Source organism: Bos mutus, chromosome 12 (assembly GCF_027580195.1).
Source record: "Bos mutus isolate GX-2022 chromosome 12, NWIPB_WYAK_1.1, whole genome shotgun sequence".
Classification (NCBI taxonomy): domain Eukaryota; kingdom Metazoa; phylum Chordata; class Mammalia; order Artiodactyla; family Bovidae; genus Bos; species Bos mutus.
Genome location: NC_091628.1, coordinates 16,771,909 through 16,789,658, shown reverse-complemented (window position 1 = coordinate 16,789,658; position 17,750 = coordinate 16,771,909). Strand labels below are relative to the sequence as shown.

Below are 17,750 nucleotides of genomic sequence, written 5' to 3'. Positions count from 1 at the left end.
GTGTATCAATCCATCCCCAAGGAGTATGGAGGAGGAAGGAGGTGAGCAAGGGAGCGTGGGCATCGGGTTTGCACAGGGTCCACAGCGCTCCTTGCAAGGCCAGCCCCCGCTTGACTCAAAATGTCACACCAGGATGATCTGATTAAATTCGCTTGTCATTTCCCAGACATCCGGGAGAGGTTCCCGCTTCCTAAAACCCTGCCACGTGGAAGGCAAACTCCAGGAGTAGGAGATGACTCCCAGAGGGCCCATCTGGGAACCCAAGCCTGAGTGAGAGGCGGGGAAGGGTAGGTACTCCGGAGCGGCGAGTGGGGCTGGCAGCAGTCAGCCAGGTTAGCAAGTCGAGTCCAGCCGGGCGCCGCCGGCTCGGGGTGCAACGGCGCCCCCTGGTGGCCACGGCTCTGTGCGCAGTTGATTCCCATCGAGAGACGTGCCTCTCCTTTGGCTGGTCCCCAGACTCCACAGAAATGCCCCCTCCTTATCCCCACCACTAGAGAAAGCAGTGGCAACCCACTCCAGTACTCTTGCCTGGAAAATCCCATGGACGGAGGAGCCTGGTGGGCTGCAGTCCATGGGGTCGCTAAGAGTCGGACACGACTGAGCGACTTTACTTTTCACTTTCATGCATTGGAGAAGGAAATGGCAACCCACTCCAGTATTCTTGCCTGGAGAATCTCAGGGACGGGGGAGCCTGGTGCGCTGCCATCTATGGGGTCACACAGAGTCGGACACGACTGAAGTGACTTAGCAGTAGCAGTATCCCCACCACGGAAACCCAGACTACGGTCCCCCGCTGCCTCCTTGCAGAGAAAACTCCTCCCACGGTCAGCATCAGTTCCGACCAGGCAGAGGGTGGCTTCCTCCCAGGCACTGGGCTCTCCTTGGAGCTCAAGCTCTCTGCATGTAGCATGAAAGGCTCCACGTCAGACTTGACTCCTGCACTTTAACTTTTCTAAACATCAGTGGTGGCATCTTGGTAGAGATAGTTTGTGGATAGAGAGTTTGTTCAGCTTTGTGGGTCCAGAGCATGGGGAAAGATGGTCTTCATAATTTTCCTTCTTAACATGTGTCCAGATCTAACACCACGGCTTAGATTGTCATCAAAACTAATGAAGGTTCCTATAGCCATTTGATCTCCCTCTAAAACAGATACAGGAGACTGTGTGTCCCTCAGACATATCCTATCTTCTTAATATAGCAGGTGACTTCCTGCCCTGCATCTCACAGTGGATCCTTTGGGTAGCTTTAAGTCAATTTAATGTTGAGATCCAACTTCCACCCACCCTCCTAGATATCAGATCAGATCAGATCAGTAGCTCAGTTGTGTCCGACTCTTTGCGACCCCATGAATCGCAGCATGCCAGGCCTCCCTGTCCATCACCAACTCCCGGAGTCCTGGATATCAGGACCCCCAGAAAAGCTGTCCAACTGATTCTAATGTGCACCCCCGGGTGAGAACCACTGCCCCAGGTAGTGGTTGCCCAAGTGTGGCTCCTGGACGGGTAGCATCGGTACCAGCTGGGAAATTGCTAGAAATGCAATTCTTCCTGCTCCACTGCACATGCATAGAATCAGAACACCTGGAGGTGGGCTCCAGTGGCTCATTTTAAGAAACCACCTCAGAGAGTCTGAGGCTCCTTCAAGTTTAAGCATCATTTCCCTGAAACAGTTCTCAGAAGAATACCATCCTTTTCTTCATCATTATCTTTATCCCTCCTGCCCCACCTCACGTCCCTGCAGTTTGAGTTTAATCCCCAAAGCATTATTAGGGAAGCTTCATTTTCATGAAGGCATATACCCAGTCTGTGGAGAAGGGCATGGCAATCCATTCCAGTATTCTTACCTGGAGAATCCCAGGGAGAGAGGGGCCTGGTGGGCTATAGTCCATGGGGTCGCCCAGAGCCAGACACGACTGAAGAAACTTAGCATGCACACATGCCCAGTCTGGATTTTTAAACATTTCTTCATTCACACCAATAGCATTTTTGGCAGACTGCTAAATGCCATCACTGTGCAAGACTGAGCAATTGTAATAATGGCTAAGAGGTGGCCTAACCTCAGAAAACCTACAGTCTGAAAAAAAGTAAGTCAATAAATAAGTAGCTATAGGATTCTTTGACCAGGCTCCCCTGTCCATGGAATTCTCCATTTGATAGAGGAACCCAAAGTACGTCATAACTCCCAACCTAAGTCATTAAAAACAAAAAGAAAAGTAGGTATTGTTAGGCAGAGGAGACAAAACAAGAGAAACCCTGAAGAGACAACAGCCTGAGTTCACAACACACCGCATGATTCCAGCTATAAGTTTTCAAATCTTGCATTCAACCAGAGCAGTCTTACTCTACTTCAGTACAGTTGACATCAGGCTCCTCTGAAGTACTGAAAGTATCTCGTGTTGCCCTTTGCTGTTAACCGTGCCTTTTCCCAGGATGAAAACTATTCAAGCAGGGTAAATTTCATACGCCAGAGAAGCTCCAGGTCATTCACTAATGCTAACCTTCTGCATCCCAGGGTACCGGTGGCCTCTGCCCAGCAAGCTCTGCGCTGTTTGGATTTACCTGGATGTGCTCTTCTCCACGGCCTCCATCATGCATCTGTGTGCTATCTCCCTGGACCGCTATGTTGCCATTCAGAACCCCATCCATCACAGCCGGTTCAACTCCAGAACTAAGGCATTTCTGAAAATAATTGCTGTTTGGACGATATCAGTGGGTAAGTGGAACAGTATTTCAGACTCTCACTTCAAATGACAGTTCATGCCTTCTAAGTAGACTTCTGTTGTGGTTTTTTGTTTGTTGGTTTTTGCGCTGAACCCTGACATCCTCAATCATTCTATTTGCTACAAGATATGTTTATAGCATAGTAAATCTCAGCTTTGCTTTAGGAAAGAAAAATCTGTTAATGTCACAGGCTGACAACATAAATTTGTATTGTTTTGCACAAGTAAGAATATACATGCACACCAATAGACTCAAATCAGAATAACTGTGCTATGCATGTGTTCAGCACTAAGTCCTATCCAACTCTTTTGCAACCCCATGGACTGTTGCCTGCCAGGATCTTCTGTCCATGTGATTTCCCAGGCAAGGATAATGGAGTGATTTGCTGTTTTCTTTTCCATGGAGATCTTCCCAACCCAGGTATTAAACCTACGTCTCTTGCATCACAGGTGGATTCTTTACCACTGAGTCACCAGGGAAGCAATGGTGCTATAGCCATCTTCAAAAACTTTTCCTATCTTGTGCTTTCAAATGCACAAAATTCAAGTGCCTGAATTTCTAAATCTTGAGTTTCCCAGAGACCTCAATATTTATAATCACTGGACTTGTGGTCAATGTAAGGAAACAGAGCCCAATACTGGAGAATGCACAGTTTCTGTGGGTAGAGAAAGGTGCCAGGCACCATAACTCAGAGGGAGAGGTAAGGACGAGAGACGGTGGCAGGACTTAGTCAAAGAGAACCCAGCACCTCCGTAAGCTTCCTCGTCCTGTTATGATACAACATGCCAGAGGATTTCAACCCACTTCACTTAGGCTGATTACACACCTTCACCTGTTGCCAGTATTGATTTTCTGTCAGACACCTAATAGTCAGAAAAGCCCAGGTAGTAGAAGCCAGAGAGAGCTCCCAGGCAGCTAAGTGAATTGCACCCATCACCTCAGCCGGCGTGGTTCGTAACCAAAGACTCCCTGGGAGTCTTTTTTTAAGTTTTAAAGTTGCCAAGTGGAAACCACAGTCCCACCAGGACCACTTAGCTGCCAGTGTCTGCTCACATGAGAAACTATGGATTTGTTGGCAGGCTTGCCATCAAGGACTCGTGGGAGTCTACTCACAGTTTTGTAATGATGAAAAATGCAAATGAATTATTGTTGAGTCACTCAGTCATGTCCAACTCTTTGCAGTCCCAAGACTATAGCCCGCCAGGCTCAAGACATTTCCTGGGCAAGAGTACTGGAGTGGTTGTCTTTTCCTTCTCCAGGCAATCGTCCCAATCCAGAGATCAAATCTGAGTCTCCTGTGTCTCCTACACTGGCAGGTGGATTCTTTACCACAGGGATAGCAAGCACAATAATAGAATAGCTTTGTGTTTTTCAGGGCCTATGGTTTGCCTTGCTGTTAAATACATCATCTGCAGAGGAGGTAACTCCGTTTTATGGATGAGGAAATGGGTTCAAAAAGTAAAATGGCCAAAGCTAGTGAATAGCAAAGATTGTGCTCGATTATGATGGGAACTTATTTAATTGACTTAAGGGATCACCCCTGGTGGCTCAGACAGTAAAGAATCTGCCTGAAGTGGAGACTCAGGAGACCCGGGTTCGATCCCTGGGTTGGGCAGATCCCCTGGAGGAGGGCCTGGCAACCGATTCCAGTATTCTTGCCTGGGAAATCCCATGGACAGAGGAGCCCGGCAGGCTACAGTCCATGGAGTCACAACAAGTCGGACACAACTGAGCAGCAAACATGATGGGAACATTAACAAACTGCATTGGTGTGATTTCAGCATTTTTGGAAGTCCTAGCTATTCTCCATTTTAAGCTTCACAATACAGTCTGAAGCAGATAGAGTGGGAGATCTTATTTTGTATTTATCTGAAGGACTGAGGAAACAGGGCGGAGGAAAGTGTGTGGCTTCCTGGGTCGCCTCTCCAACTAGTGCCAGGGCTAGGACTCTAAGCTTCCGGCACCAAACCCTGCTGTCACTGCTGAACTTGGTAAATTCTTTCCTGAGTAAACAGATGTTGCTCCCAAAATATGCTTGCAGTTTCTGGGCCTGTGCAGTCTTGAACTCATCCTACTGGGATCAAGAGAATGAAGGATTGGTGGTGCTCAATCTCAGCTGCATGTAAAAGCCCTGGGGAGCTACTGATTTCACTGGTGTGTGTGGGTGTGGGTGTGTGTGTGTGTGTGTACTCAGTCACTCAATCGTGTCCAACTCTTTGAGACACTATGGGCTTATGGCCCACCAGGCTCCTCTGCCTGTGGCATTTCCCAGGCAAGAATACTGGTGCAGGTTGCCATTTCCTACTCCAGGGGATCTTCCTTGACCAAGAATTAAACCTGTGTCTCTTGCATCTCCTGCACTGGCAGGTGGATTCTTTACCATGTGCCGCCTGGGAAGCCCTAGTAGTATAAGGGCTATTTCTGCACAGCGACCAGAGACACAGTAGTGCTCAAAGCACCTTACAGGGGATAAATTGCAGAGAAAGACATTGCACAGGATGACATAGCTCATAACCAGGAGTCCCCCCAGGGCAATTCTATTTGAAAGCCAACACTCTTACTACTGCCCAAAGCACAATCTGCTTCCTGCTCCTTCCAGCCATCACCCCAGGAGTCAGGCAGGCTGGAATGAGTTGTGAAGGAGACAGTCAGGAGCCATCACTCATCCATTTGGCCAAACTTTTATTGCATAGCTCCTATGTCCTTGGATGCGCGTTTTGTGGTCCCTGACCATGTGGTCAGAGAAGGGAGATAAGAAAATACAAGAAACCCTGAGGTTACCTAGGCTCTGTACCAGAAATCTGTGAGAGATATGGCTGAGGAGTCGGTAAAGGTTTTAAAAAAAAGTCAGTTCTAGTGAAGATGTGCACATACTCAATTGTCTGACTCTCTGTGACCCCATGGACTGTAGCCCACCGGGCTCCTCTGTGCATGGAATTTTAATGTAGCATAAATATTCTCCTGAATTATTTTTTTAATGTTTTCATTTCCACTGATTTTTGTTGTTGCACATTTAAATCCTTAGGCTGGAAATTTTGTGCATGGTCTAACGTGCTTTCTTTTACCTATTAAAGCCTTTTCAGCATCTACAGATTTCAGTTTTTCCCCTTCAGTTTATTGATGTATTTAGTTTTCTTTCAGATTTGAATATCAAACTTTTCTTGCTTGCCTGGAATATATTCATAAATGAAGCTGGTTTGTTATTCTTATAAGGTTTCTTTTGGTGGCTTTATTAAATTTGGGAGATTTCTTTTTTTTCCTTAAGATCCTGAAATATTTAAGTAGGAATGTGCTTTAAAGGTTATATAGAATTTAATTCTAAATCTTTCTCATCCTGGTGGCTTTTAAAATGGTATCTTTAACTATATCACAAACCTCTTTAAACATTTTTATCTACATTTTCTACTTTGTTTTGGGTTATTAGCTGAGTGCAAAGTTTGTCTTTTGTATTGATTCATTATCACTAAATGCAATGCTTCTTGCTTTAAAGTCTGCTTCATCTGAAATTAGTATAACTATGCCAGGTTGTATTCTAGGGTCTTATTTTCTAGATATATTCTATTCCATCCCGTTACTGCCAAACTCCTTTGACTTCATATATAAATATTAAGTACATTGCTTGTAAGAAGCATATGAAGTTTTGCTTTTATTCAGTCTGTCTTTTAATTGGACTGTTTTATTTGTATTTAATGTAACCCACATATATTTGGATTTAAATTTACCACCTTGATTTTTTTATTTCCCATTTTTCCGATGTTCCAGATGCTTTCCATTTTTGCCTTCTTTTGCACTAATCAAGAATTGTCAATTCATTATACCCCTTTCTAGAACTGTTAGTTATCTCAATCTTCTAAATCCTTTTAGTGATTATAACATTCATTTTTCCCCTAAAAGAGGCTAATACAACTACTTTATCACTTCCTAAATGATTCAAAGACCTTAGCATATTTAAGTCAGTTCACCCCATCCTTTGTATTGTTTTTGCTATTTTCTATTTATCTTTTTAAAACCTGTAAGTCATCGTAAATGTTCTGTTTGCTTAGTATTTGTTTTTCACATATTGACCCTTTCTGTTGCTATTTATTGCTTCTGTCACTTCTGTGATTCTGCCTGGGTTTATAGTCCTAATTCCTGAAGAATTTCTTTCAGAATATCACATAGGTTTATTTCAGCTTTATTGTTTTTATAACAAACATTTTTATTTCACCTTCATTGTAAGCATATTTTTTTTCAGTATAGAATTCAAATTTGGGAGTTATATTTTTTCAGCAAGTTGTGGATGATGTTCTAAAGTTCTAGTTTATATTGTTTCTTAGTAAGAACTTAGCTGTCAGATTTGTTTATAATATACCGCCTCTTACCACCCTTTGCAGCTATAGGATTTTTTTACCTTTGTATTTTAACACTTTTACTATGATATACCTCAGTGTGGGTTAGTTTTGCTCTTGTCCTGAGTGAGTGAGTGAAATCGCTCAGTCGTGTCCAACTCTTTGCAACCCCATGGACTGTAGCCTACCAGGTTCCCACTCCATGGGATTCTCCAGGCAAGAGTACTGGAATGGGTTGCCATTTCCTTCTCCAGGGGATCGAACCTGGGTCTCCCGCATTCCAGGCAGATACTTTAGCCTCTGAGCCACCAGGGAAGCCCTTATCCTGTGTGGTGTTTATACTGATTCTGAAATTTGTAGCTCAATGCCTTTTGTCAGTTTGGGAGAAATCTTGGTCGTTATCTTTTCAAATATTGCTTCTGCTCCATTCTCTCTCCTGTCCTCCACTTACTTCTTAGATTCCAATTTCTCGTATGATAGAACTTTTATTCATGTTTATGACTCTTAAGGGGCTTTCCAGGTGGCTCAGTGCAGTAGAGTCCTGCAACACAGGAGACGCAAGACACATGGGTTAGACCTCTGAGTTGGGAAGATCCCCCTGGAGGAGGAGATGGCAACCCATTCCAGTATTCTTTCCTGGAAAATTCCCTGGGCAGAAGAGCCTGGCGGGCTACAGTCCATGGGGCCGCAAAGAGTTGGACACAACTGAGCACGCACACGTGACTCTTAAATGCTTTTCTACATTTTTCACTTTTCAGTTCGTACTTTAGTGTGGATCATTTTACTGACTTTTCTTCTCCTGGGTTGTTAATCCCCTCACCAGCTATTTCTAATTGGCTGTTAAGCCCATGTTTGTATTCTTAATTTGCTACAAGCATGTTTAGTTTTTAGAATTCCCACTCGATTCTTTTTTGTAGATTCTAGTTTGTAGGTGGCGCTAGTGGTTAAAAAAAAAAAAAAAAACACACCTGCCTGCCAATGCAGGAGACTCAAGAGATGTGGGTTCAGTCCCTGGGTTGGGAAGATCCCCTGGAGCAGGAAATGGCAACCCACTCCAGTATTCTTGCCTGGAGAATCCTATGGACAGTGGAGCCTGGAGGGCTACAGTCCATGGGGTCGCAAAGAGTCGGACACGACAGCGTGCGTGCATGCACGCACACGCACACACACATGCAAGTACTCTGGAATAACTCTGTTTTCATCTGTTTTCTTAAATATTAATCACAGGTATCTGGGTATCTGAGTTACCTGGGAATTTCTATTTTCTAGAGTCTTTTTCTGTTAGGTTCTGTCAGCTGCTAAGCCTGGTAATGTTATTAAATATAGACACTGGAAAAAAAATACGTGCATACTGTGTTGATGTTGTCATTCTTCAGAGAGGGGTCCATTAACTTTAGCGGTTAGGTCTCCTAAATCCAGCCAGGTTTAGGATGAGTTTTTGTGGTCTATTTTCATTTTACCCTTATACCTAGGATATATTCCTTCTCGACCTCAGATGAACATGACTTCCGTCTCCATTTTTAAGAGCTCTCAACTCTAGTTTTTGTCTCCGTGGCACCATAAGGCTGCTGCTAACCCTTCTGTTGTTCATTGGAGCATAATTGATTTACAATACTGTGTTAGTTTCTGCGGTGCAGCAAAGTGAAATGGTTATGTGTATATCCACTCTTTGAGATTGTTTTCCCATATAGACCATTGCAGAGTATGAAGAGAGTTCCTTGTGCTGTAGCAATAGGTCCTTATTGGTTGTCGGTTTTATATCGAGTAGTGTGTATATGTCCTTTCCTCCCAATCTGTCCTTCTAACAAGTTGGTAAATGCCTTAAAGGGAAAGGAGGCGCATACCATTACATTCCTGTTTTCCTCTTCCTTTCGCTCCAGATCATAACGCCTGAAACCCTGACTACTTTGACAGCCCTAACTCCCAATTTTTGACCTCCCAACCCCTCCCAAGACAAGGATTGAGGCCTTGAATTTTGCTTTATTTGACACTAGCATACCGTACCTCCTTCTCCTTGTTTGAGTCTTTCCAATGTATCTTTTCTCAGCCCTTCATTTTTAATATCTTTGTTCTTTTGTTTAATATACTTATTTTCACAGATAACTTACAGGTGGACTTTTTAAAAAAAAATCTGATACTCTGCCTTTTGATAATGAAATTCAGTCTGCCTACACTTACTGTGACAACTGACATAATTGGTTTTATTCCTCCCATTTTACATTCATCATGTACCTTTCTTTGTAAGAATTTTCTTCCTCATTTCATATGGTTGCTGACTTGCAAAATGTTTTGCTTCTTTCACCCTGTCCCAGTTAGTTTGAATTTCTTCTTGGCTTTTCCATTCCTTTTTTGATTATAAAAGCTGAGTCGTGTCCAACTCTTTGCAGCCCCACGGACAGTAGCCCACCAGGCTCCTCTGCCTGTGGAATTTTCCAGGCAAGCATGCTGGAGTGGGTTGCCATTTCCTCTTCCAGGGGATCTTCCCGACCCAGGAATCGAACCTGCATTTCTTGCATCTGTCTCCTGCATTGGCAGGCAGATTCTTTACCACTAATACCACCTGTAATCTTATCCCAAACAATCATTATACCGACATTTCTATTACTATTAATATATGTGAAATACATAGTAACCCCACTAAATTGTTTTATTTCCTCATACACCCTGAGTCCCAATCATAGATTTTTTCCGTTATTTTATTTATTTATTTTAATTGGAGGCTAATTACTTTACAATATTGTGGTGGTTTTGCCATACATTGACATGAAGCTAATGGCACAATAGATCCTTTCTAAGCAAGTCAAAAAATGCAGAAACCATAAAGATCAATATAGACATAGCTTAATACATGAGAAATAGTACGTTTTATATGGCTAAAATCAATATCAACAAAGTCAAAAGCAAACTTTCAATGTCTGGATAACAGACCAAAGAGCACCCACGTTTTGATAAAAAATGAAAAGACAAGCAATTGAACAGGGAAAAAATAAACGATACGAACAGGCAATTCACAGAAACCTAAGTTAAAATGGACAAACCTCATGAAAAACACTCAGCCTTTTTAACAGTTATGGAAATATAGTTTACAACAATAATGCAATATCACTTTTTACTCATTTGATTGGCAAAATTGAGTGAAAACACCCACTGCAGTTTTGGCTATGGTGCCCTGTGTACCCATATTCAGTTTGTGTGAATATGAGTTGTTTGTTCGTGAACCATCTAGCAAAAGTTATTAAAATTTGGCCACCAGCCTCACTTGAGAGGATCTGTTCTACAGGAAAACAAAAGTACATGTAAGAATCTAAGACAATTTGAGGGAATAGCAGAAAAGCTAGGTCATTGTTGAACATATTATTTTAAATTATGGAATATTCTGCAGCTCTTAAAAATCTTGAGTTGGGGTTATTGGAGATTCAACTGGAGGAATGTCTGTGAAGTTAAGTGCAGAAAGCAGGTGGCATGCATGGTCTGGACCCATTCTGGTACGATAATAGTAACAGTACATGGAGATGTTTACATATCATTAATAGCGCTGAGGAACTATTAAAGGACTTCACACTTGCCAAGAAGGTAAAATTAGGAAGAATGGCAGGATTATTTTATTTTCCCTCACATAGTTCTGTACAATTTTTCACACAAATATGATGACGATAAAGTGTTTTAGATCAGGGGTCCCCAACCTCCAGGATCTAATGCCTGATGTTCTGAGGTGGAGCCGATGTAATAATAATAGAAATACAATGCACAGTAATGTGATGTGCTTGAATCATCCCCAAACCATCCCTCCCCAAGTCCGCGGAAAAACTGCCTTTCACAAAACTGATCCCTGGTGCCAAAAGAGTTGGGGACCACTGATCTATATGTCCACAAATGAAACAGTTACACCTGCGTCATAGGAGAGAGGGCTCTGTGAGAGGTGGTGGTGGTGTTTAGTTGCTAAGTCGCGTCCAACTCTTTGCAACCCCATGGACTGTAGCCTGCCAGGCTCCTCTGTCCATGGGATTTCCTAGGCAAAAACACTGGAGTAGGTTGCCATCCCTTTCCTCTCTTCCTTTCCCAGGCAAGAATATTGGAATGGGTTGCCATTTCCTATGCTGACACTCAAAGTTTGCAAGGATCTAACAGATGGCAAGCTTGGTAACCACATCAGAGATGACTCAGGTTTTCTTGCTCTAAGTATCTCTGAGATTGGCTGCTTCTCCCCAGCTCCTTACAGTGACCAGCTTGGTCAGTTTACTTTTGCCAAGACCTCTATCTAACTCTGAGGAACAATGAACATAATTACAAATTGATTCCATTTTCTATGTGTGAGTTTCTCTGAGTAAAGAAGTGATGACAGTCAAGATTGAAGCATTAGATTAAGAATGATCCTGAGCTTCTCTGAATTTCATTTTGCCTTTATAAACCCAATTCCCTTGATCAGAGGGAACCGTGACTTCAACTACAATATATAAAATGAGCAGACCTCTTCCTCATGATGATTGCCTTGCTAATGCTGTATGAGAAAAGAAAATAGATGCTGTTTATTCCCTGACTGTCTTTAGCAGGTAAAAGTATATATCAGATAGAAAATGTGAAAATGACTATTTTCACATTGTCATATCCTGACAAGCAAGCAAAGACACCAACTTAATTTTTTTTCTTGAACTTATTTCATTTTAGAATTGTATTTGCAGCTCATGAGTAATTTTGAAGTATCATGAGTGTAAATAAGATTTTTTTTCCTCCATCAAGGCTAAGCATGACCTTGTATTTTATGCACAATTACTTTTATAATAGAAGAGACAAGCTGTGTCCATTTATTCAGTCCTTCGCCTTCACAAACCGGGACACCACATACAGGATCCTAGACTAAATGTTTAGGTCCTTGGATCCAACCTCATGCCTTCAGGCAGGCCAAAACTTACCTTCCTAGATAATGTAGATGAATGAAGCAGCTTTGAGGGACAATGGAAATGCTACGTCTCACTACAGTTTTAATTCGTATTTATCTGATTATATAGTATTTGAGCATCTTTTTATGTTTTGAGCAAATTTATATTGTTTGCTGTGGTTGGCTGCCTGTAGTTTTGGCTGTAGAACTTGGTGGTTATGAGCAAAAAGTCTGGAGCCAACTATCTGAGTGTGTCCCCTGTAAGCCGTGTAGCCTTGGGCAAGTTACTCAGCCTCTCCACACCTTCGGCTCCTGGTGAGTAAATGACAGTAACAGTACCTACATCGTGAGGTTGCTTTACTAATTGAATAAATACAGCATTTGTCTCATGTTAAAAGCTTACAACATCCTTTGAGCTCCTTCCTGTAAGGTTCTTGGACTTTTCCTAATACAAAATAAGAGAATTAGCTATTTGTCCATGTTTTCACAATTTATCTATATATTCCCAATAGGTTGTCACTTGCCATTACTTATGGTGGTTTTTTTCCCCTCACATACTTACATATATGATTTTATTTACAGATGTTCTTTTCTCCTTTACGGCTTCTGAATTTTGAAGTGTTACTAAAATTGCTTTTCCCACTACAAAGTGATAAGAGGAATTATTCCATATTGTCTTCCATTGTTTCTATGGCTTTGTTTTATACATTTAAGCCTTTGATCCATTTAGAAGTTAACCTGTGGCTTAATTTTATTATTTCTACACTGCTTTTTATACTAGCTACTTATTGTACCACTTATTTGCCCTTTGATTTGATATGCCACCTTTATCATATACTCAGTTTCATATATGTGTGTTTGGGTTTATTTCTGAACTTTATGTTCTGTTGACCAGTCTGTTCATTCACTTACAGCATACTTTTAACTGGTGAGATGACATATGGCCTTTATTATCTCTTAAAACTAATATTCCCTCATTGCTCTTTTTCAGAGTTTTCCTGACTAAAATTTTCACTTGCTTTTTTTGAGTCTCAGTTTTTATTAGAAATCAGCTTCTGTCTAGTCCCAGAAAAGAAAATTTTATTAGAGCTGCATACAATTTTGTAAATCAATTTTCTAGACCTTTTTGCTGGCATATCTGTATACCTCTGGTCTTATTTAGTGTGTGTTTGTAAACAGCCTCAAATTCCCTTTGGAATTAGATGAAAGTACATACAGGTAACTACCAAAAATTTTAGCACTTAGGTTTTAAAAACTATGTGTATTTAGGTCCAAAAGGAATGATAATGAAATATGTATGTTGAGTTTTCCTATCATACCATATCTTCTGGGGGTGGCGAAAAGCTTGGAAAAATACAAAATAAACCAGAATAAAATAGGCTCAAAACCAGATGGTGTTCTGTTGGCCTTCTTAGTGGGGTACACCCTAGCTCTGCTGTCAGAAGCAGATGTACCTGGGGAGCCCACTTGGGGTTCTCTCCTCTGAGACCTTATAGGTTTATGCCCAAGCCCCTTGCTGCCAGGAATCAGCCTAGGAACTGGGTTTCAGAGACTCACCACACAACAGGACAGGAAGGACTTGGATTACCTGCTCTCTCTCCCACTGAGTAGAGATCACATTGTAGGTGAGCATCTACCAAGACACTAGGCTGGCCAAGAAGTTCATTCAAGATTTTCCATGCGATGTTAACCCAAATGAATTTTTTGGCCAACCCAATACAAAAGGAAAGTGCTGAATAATTCGTCTAATTCGCCTTTCCCTCAGTTTTCTCTGTCTTCTGATTTCTCTCCTGGGTGCAGTAAGATCGCCTCCCCTCTTTTTACCCCCGGCCTCAATGCATTAGCACATCAGAGATCCACAAGGAAGCTCTGGGAGCTGCCCCAGCCTGCAGGTGAGTGGGTTGGTGTCCAGGAGCAGCGATGCCCACAGCCCAAAGGGGCTGCCATCCTTCCTTAGGGTGCTACAGCACCAGAGAGCTGCCAAGGAGCCTGCCACACTGTCTCTGCCCTGAAACAAAGCCTCTGCAGGGCCACCACACTGTCCACCTCCTTCTCTTGACCCCCGAGTGAAGCACCCTTTTCCCTTTCCAGACACAGGTGCGAGAATTCAATGACATCTCCCCCAGCAGACCACCTCATCTTGTACTTCTCATATACTTCCTCCAAATCGATCCTTCCCTTTGGGGTCAGCAGGTAGGAATCTTCACTAAGTCAGGAACAATAGCAGATCACGCGATCAATTTGTTAGAATGTCACATCACAAAAAGACTGGGCTCTTAGAAGACATGTCCTTGGTTGTCCTTTAGCACACTGCCCTCCATAGATAAGAGGAGGTTTAATGGCCTGAGTTGTTTAGAGCCTGCCAGAGTGACAACCGACTTCTGTATGCATGGCAGATTCTAGCTGTAGCCATGGGACTATGTACTGAATAAAACAGCATTCGGTAGCATGCCTTCTCCACGGCCACTGGAAACTGGTGGGGAAAATTCAGAAATGATCCAATGAAAAAGAAACACTTTTATCCTTTATGGACTGGACCTTCATTGTAGACTGAATTTCTTGGCTTTTTGCTCATCATTCTTCTAAGGTGCAAGAGTTACAGGAGGGGGCACAGGACTGGGACATTCATAGCTTCTGGGCACTTACAGCAGAGAACTAGTATCCATAGATTGCCCCCTCCTGCCCTTGGGCTGCATCAGGAACTTGCAAGCTATGGAAGCATCTGCTTCCTCCACATCTATCATTTCCTTTTGGGCCAGCAGGTAGGAAATCTTCACTAAGTCAGAAAGGGTAACAGATCATCTGATCAACTTGTTATTGCTCTCAACCGTGGTGCCCTGGTACTTCTTCCTCCAGTGGCCTGACAAAACCCCAGCCCTGGACACCCAACCTTTACTGTTGCTGGAGAAAATTACACTCTGTGAATCAGGCACCACCCACCCGTGGCCTCCACGCCTGCCTGGACTCTCATTGTTTTCAGTCCTTTGGTTTATCTTTAGTGGATGTATTCAAATCTTTTTCCTATTAAAGTCTTATAAACCCTGGGTACCATGCTCTGAGCAGACAATCTTATTCCCTTTCAACCTAAGAAGGGGCCATCAAGCGCAATTCCTTTTCTACTCCCACTTTCTAATTCCACTTTCAGTTTTCAGTTTCCAAATGGGCGTCCCCAGAATAGCCAAGTTCTTCCACACTCTGTCTCTGCGTCCTATCCCTCCCACCAGAACCTCTGACTTCTCCCCATCTCCCTCTCTCTGAATCAATTTCCTCTAAAGGTTCTGCTCACCTGCTCCACTTTGTCACCTCCCGTTCACACCCCCACGCACCATCCGGCTTAGACCTCTCTCCTTTGTACTGTTCTTCAAGGTTACCTAATTCACAATCCAATCCGAAAATCTGTTTCTATTTTAATAACATACTCAAGTAACACATGAATGCATCCTCAATGTGAGAAAGTCAAACAGCTCTGACTATAGAATGAAGTTGTCCTTCACCCCTCCTGCCTCTCCAGACCAGCACCCACAGGCACTGTGCTGACCTTGAACCTCACTGTGATTGCTCAGTGCAGAGCATAAACAGGAGAGGAGGGAGTACCACCAGGCAGAACTCCCCAAGCCCCCTCCCACTGGTATATCCTCTGACTCTGCTTGCATTTCCAGCTGTACGCTCCAGATCCTATTGACCTCTGCTGTAATTTCTTTGTTTAGGCCCTTTCTTCAGCTTCTCTCTCTAAACCTAGCCCCATCTGCTGTCTGTCTTCCAGAGATGCCTCCATCATTTGTGAAATACTAATAAGATGATATTTTCGTGGGTCCCATGGACGGAGGAGCCTAGTAGGCTGCAGTCCATGGGGTCACTAAGAGTCTGACACAACTGAGCAACTTCACTTTCCCTTTTCACTTTCATGCATTGGAGAAGGAAATGGCAACTCACTCCAGTGTTCTTGCCTGCAGAATCCCAGGGACAGGGGAGCCTGATGGGCTGCTGTCTATGGGGTCGCACAGAGTCGGACACGACTGAAGCGACTTAGCAGCAGCAGCAGCGTAGTTTATTCTGATCAATGTGCTTTATCTTTTTTTAATCAGTAAATGGAATTTTAGGAGGGAATATAGACACATGGACATGTGCGCTTGGATAATATCTTGATCCAAGCTTTATTTATATATAGATAGACCATTCTTTATCTACAATCCTTTCTTGCATTTAACTCTGTATTGACATCTCTTCAAAACTGTCTCTTTCTTCAGAATCTTCCCCTCCCTCTCTGATCTGTTGCTTGTACAGTCTCCTTTTTCTCTTATTCCGTATATGGTAGTGTTCTCTATAGATCTATTCTCCACCTTCTCATTTTTTTATTCTCCTTGCTTTGCTGGGTCCCTTTCTTTTCCATAGATTCACCTACTAGCAGAACACTGAGGAACTAACAAATCTATGTTCTAACCCAAAATGCTCCCCAGAACTTCAGACTCTGGCATCCAACTATGTGATGAGGACTTCTAGCCAGAAATCCCACAAGAGCCTCAGTTTTATCAGATCAAAAGCTGTGCTCACTGTCTGCCGTTCCTCCTCCTGAAACCTCTAGTTCAGAATATGGCATCTAGTAATCTACTCGATTACTAGATACCCAAAAGTCCTCCATATCTAAGCAGTTGGCTACTCCCTTGGCTTTGACTTGCTAGTCGTTTCATACATCAGCTTCTCCTTTCATTCAGCCCTGCCATCTGTCCTGTTCACAGGGTTTTGAGTTTGTTTGGTGTGGTTTTTTGGGAGGCTGTGGTTCTCCACCTTGTCACCAAAGTCACCCTGTGAAATAAAGGTTTAACTAAACCACTCTCCTGTTGGAAACCCTTTGGTTTGCTTGTTCCCAAAGGAATGGCTTTGCTGCCTGTAGATTATAGATCCTTACATGAGAGACACAAAGCCCCATAAGTCTGGTCCCTCCCACACCTCTATTTCACCTCCTACCATACTTTGCCTCACATTTTCTTCTCCAGCTACAATAAATTGCCCATAATTCCCGTGTCATTTCACCTTCATCTTTGCCTATTCTGCTGCAAACGCCTTCTCACCTCCTCACTTGGCTAATTTCTACTTCTCTGTTGGTACCGCCTCCTCTGGGAAGCCTTTTTCATTTCTCCCTTCTCTCCAAGGATGAGTTATTTGCCTTGCTTTGATTCTTCCACAACTTTTATATGTAGTATCTTTTCACAAATTTTAATCATCTGTTTATTCCCTTGCTAGATGATGAGTTACCAAACAAGAAATGAAAATATATATATTTAATCTTCAGCCTAAGTTACATAATAGATAATGCCTTTCCATGCTTGCACACAAAAATTAATTTCTAGAGTCAGACTGAAGGTACTTTTAAGAAATTTAATGTTTAAAAACTGTGTTTTTAAAAAAACCTATTTTCAACCTATTTTTAGATTGCTTTCCCCAAACTTCATGAAAGCCTAACATTTATATCCAAATAAACTGCTACTTTTATTTTTCTACTTAATACCTCCCATGCTGTGGTTATTATAAAGGCCTAATTAATAGGATCTGTAAGAAAGTTGTTGAATCTTTTCCCCCACCAGTTGATGAACTTGGTTTGAGACTCTGTGGCCTGTTTGGAAAGCGTGGGACAATTCTCCTCCTTCGAAACCAGGTTCTCTCCTGTCAGAATCAACATAGCATCTCAGTGTAGTTTTTCACTGGCTGCTTCTTTAAAATAGTAACAAGAAGGTAAGTAATATATCTCTTGGAGGCCTCAAGGATGTCTCAGGCAGAATCTCATCATTGCAGCTGAACATCCCTGGGGTCTCTACATTCTGCAGTCCA

The 17,750-nt window shown here is 42.7% G+C and overlaps 1 protein-coding gene across 1 annotated transcript in view; it reads left to right on the top strand.

The window, feature by feature from the left end:
- HTR2A (5-hydroxytryptamine receptor 2A) overlaps positions 1-17,750 on the top strand; it is a 67,583-nt gene that overhangs the window by 2,683 nt on the left and 47,150 nt on the right. The window contains exon 3 of the mRNA XM_005896741.3: positions 2,512-2,712. Coding sequence (XP_005896803.1) covers positions 2,512-2,712 — 201 coding nt within the window. The remainder of the gene's footprint in view (positions 1-2,511; positions 2,713-17,750) is intronic.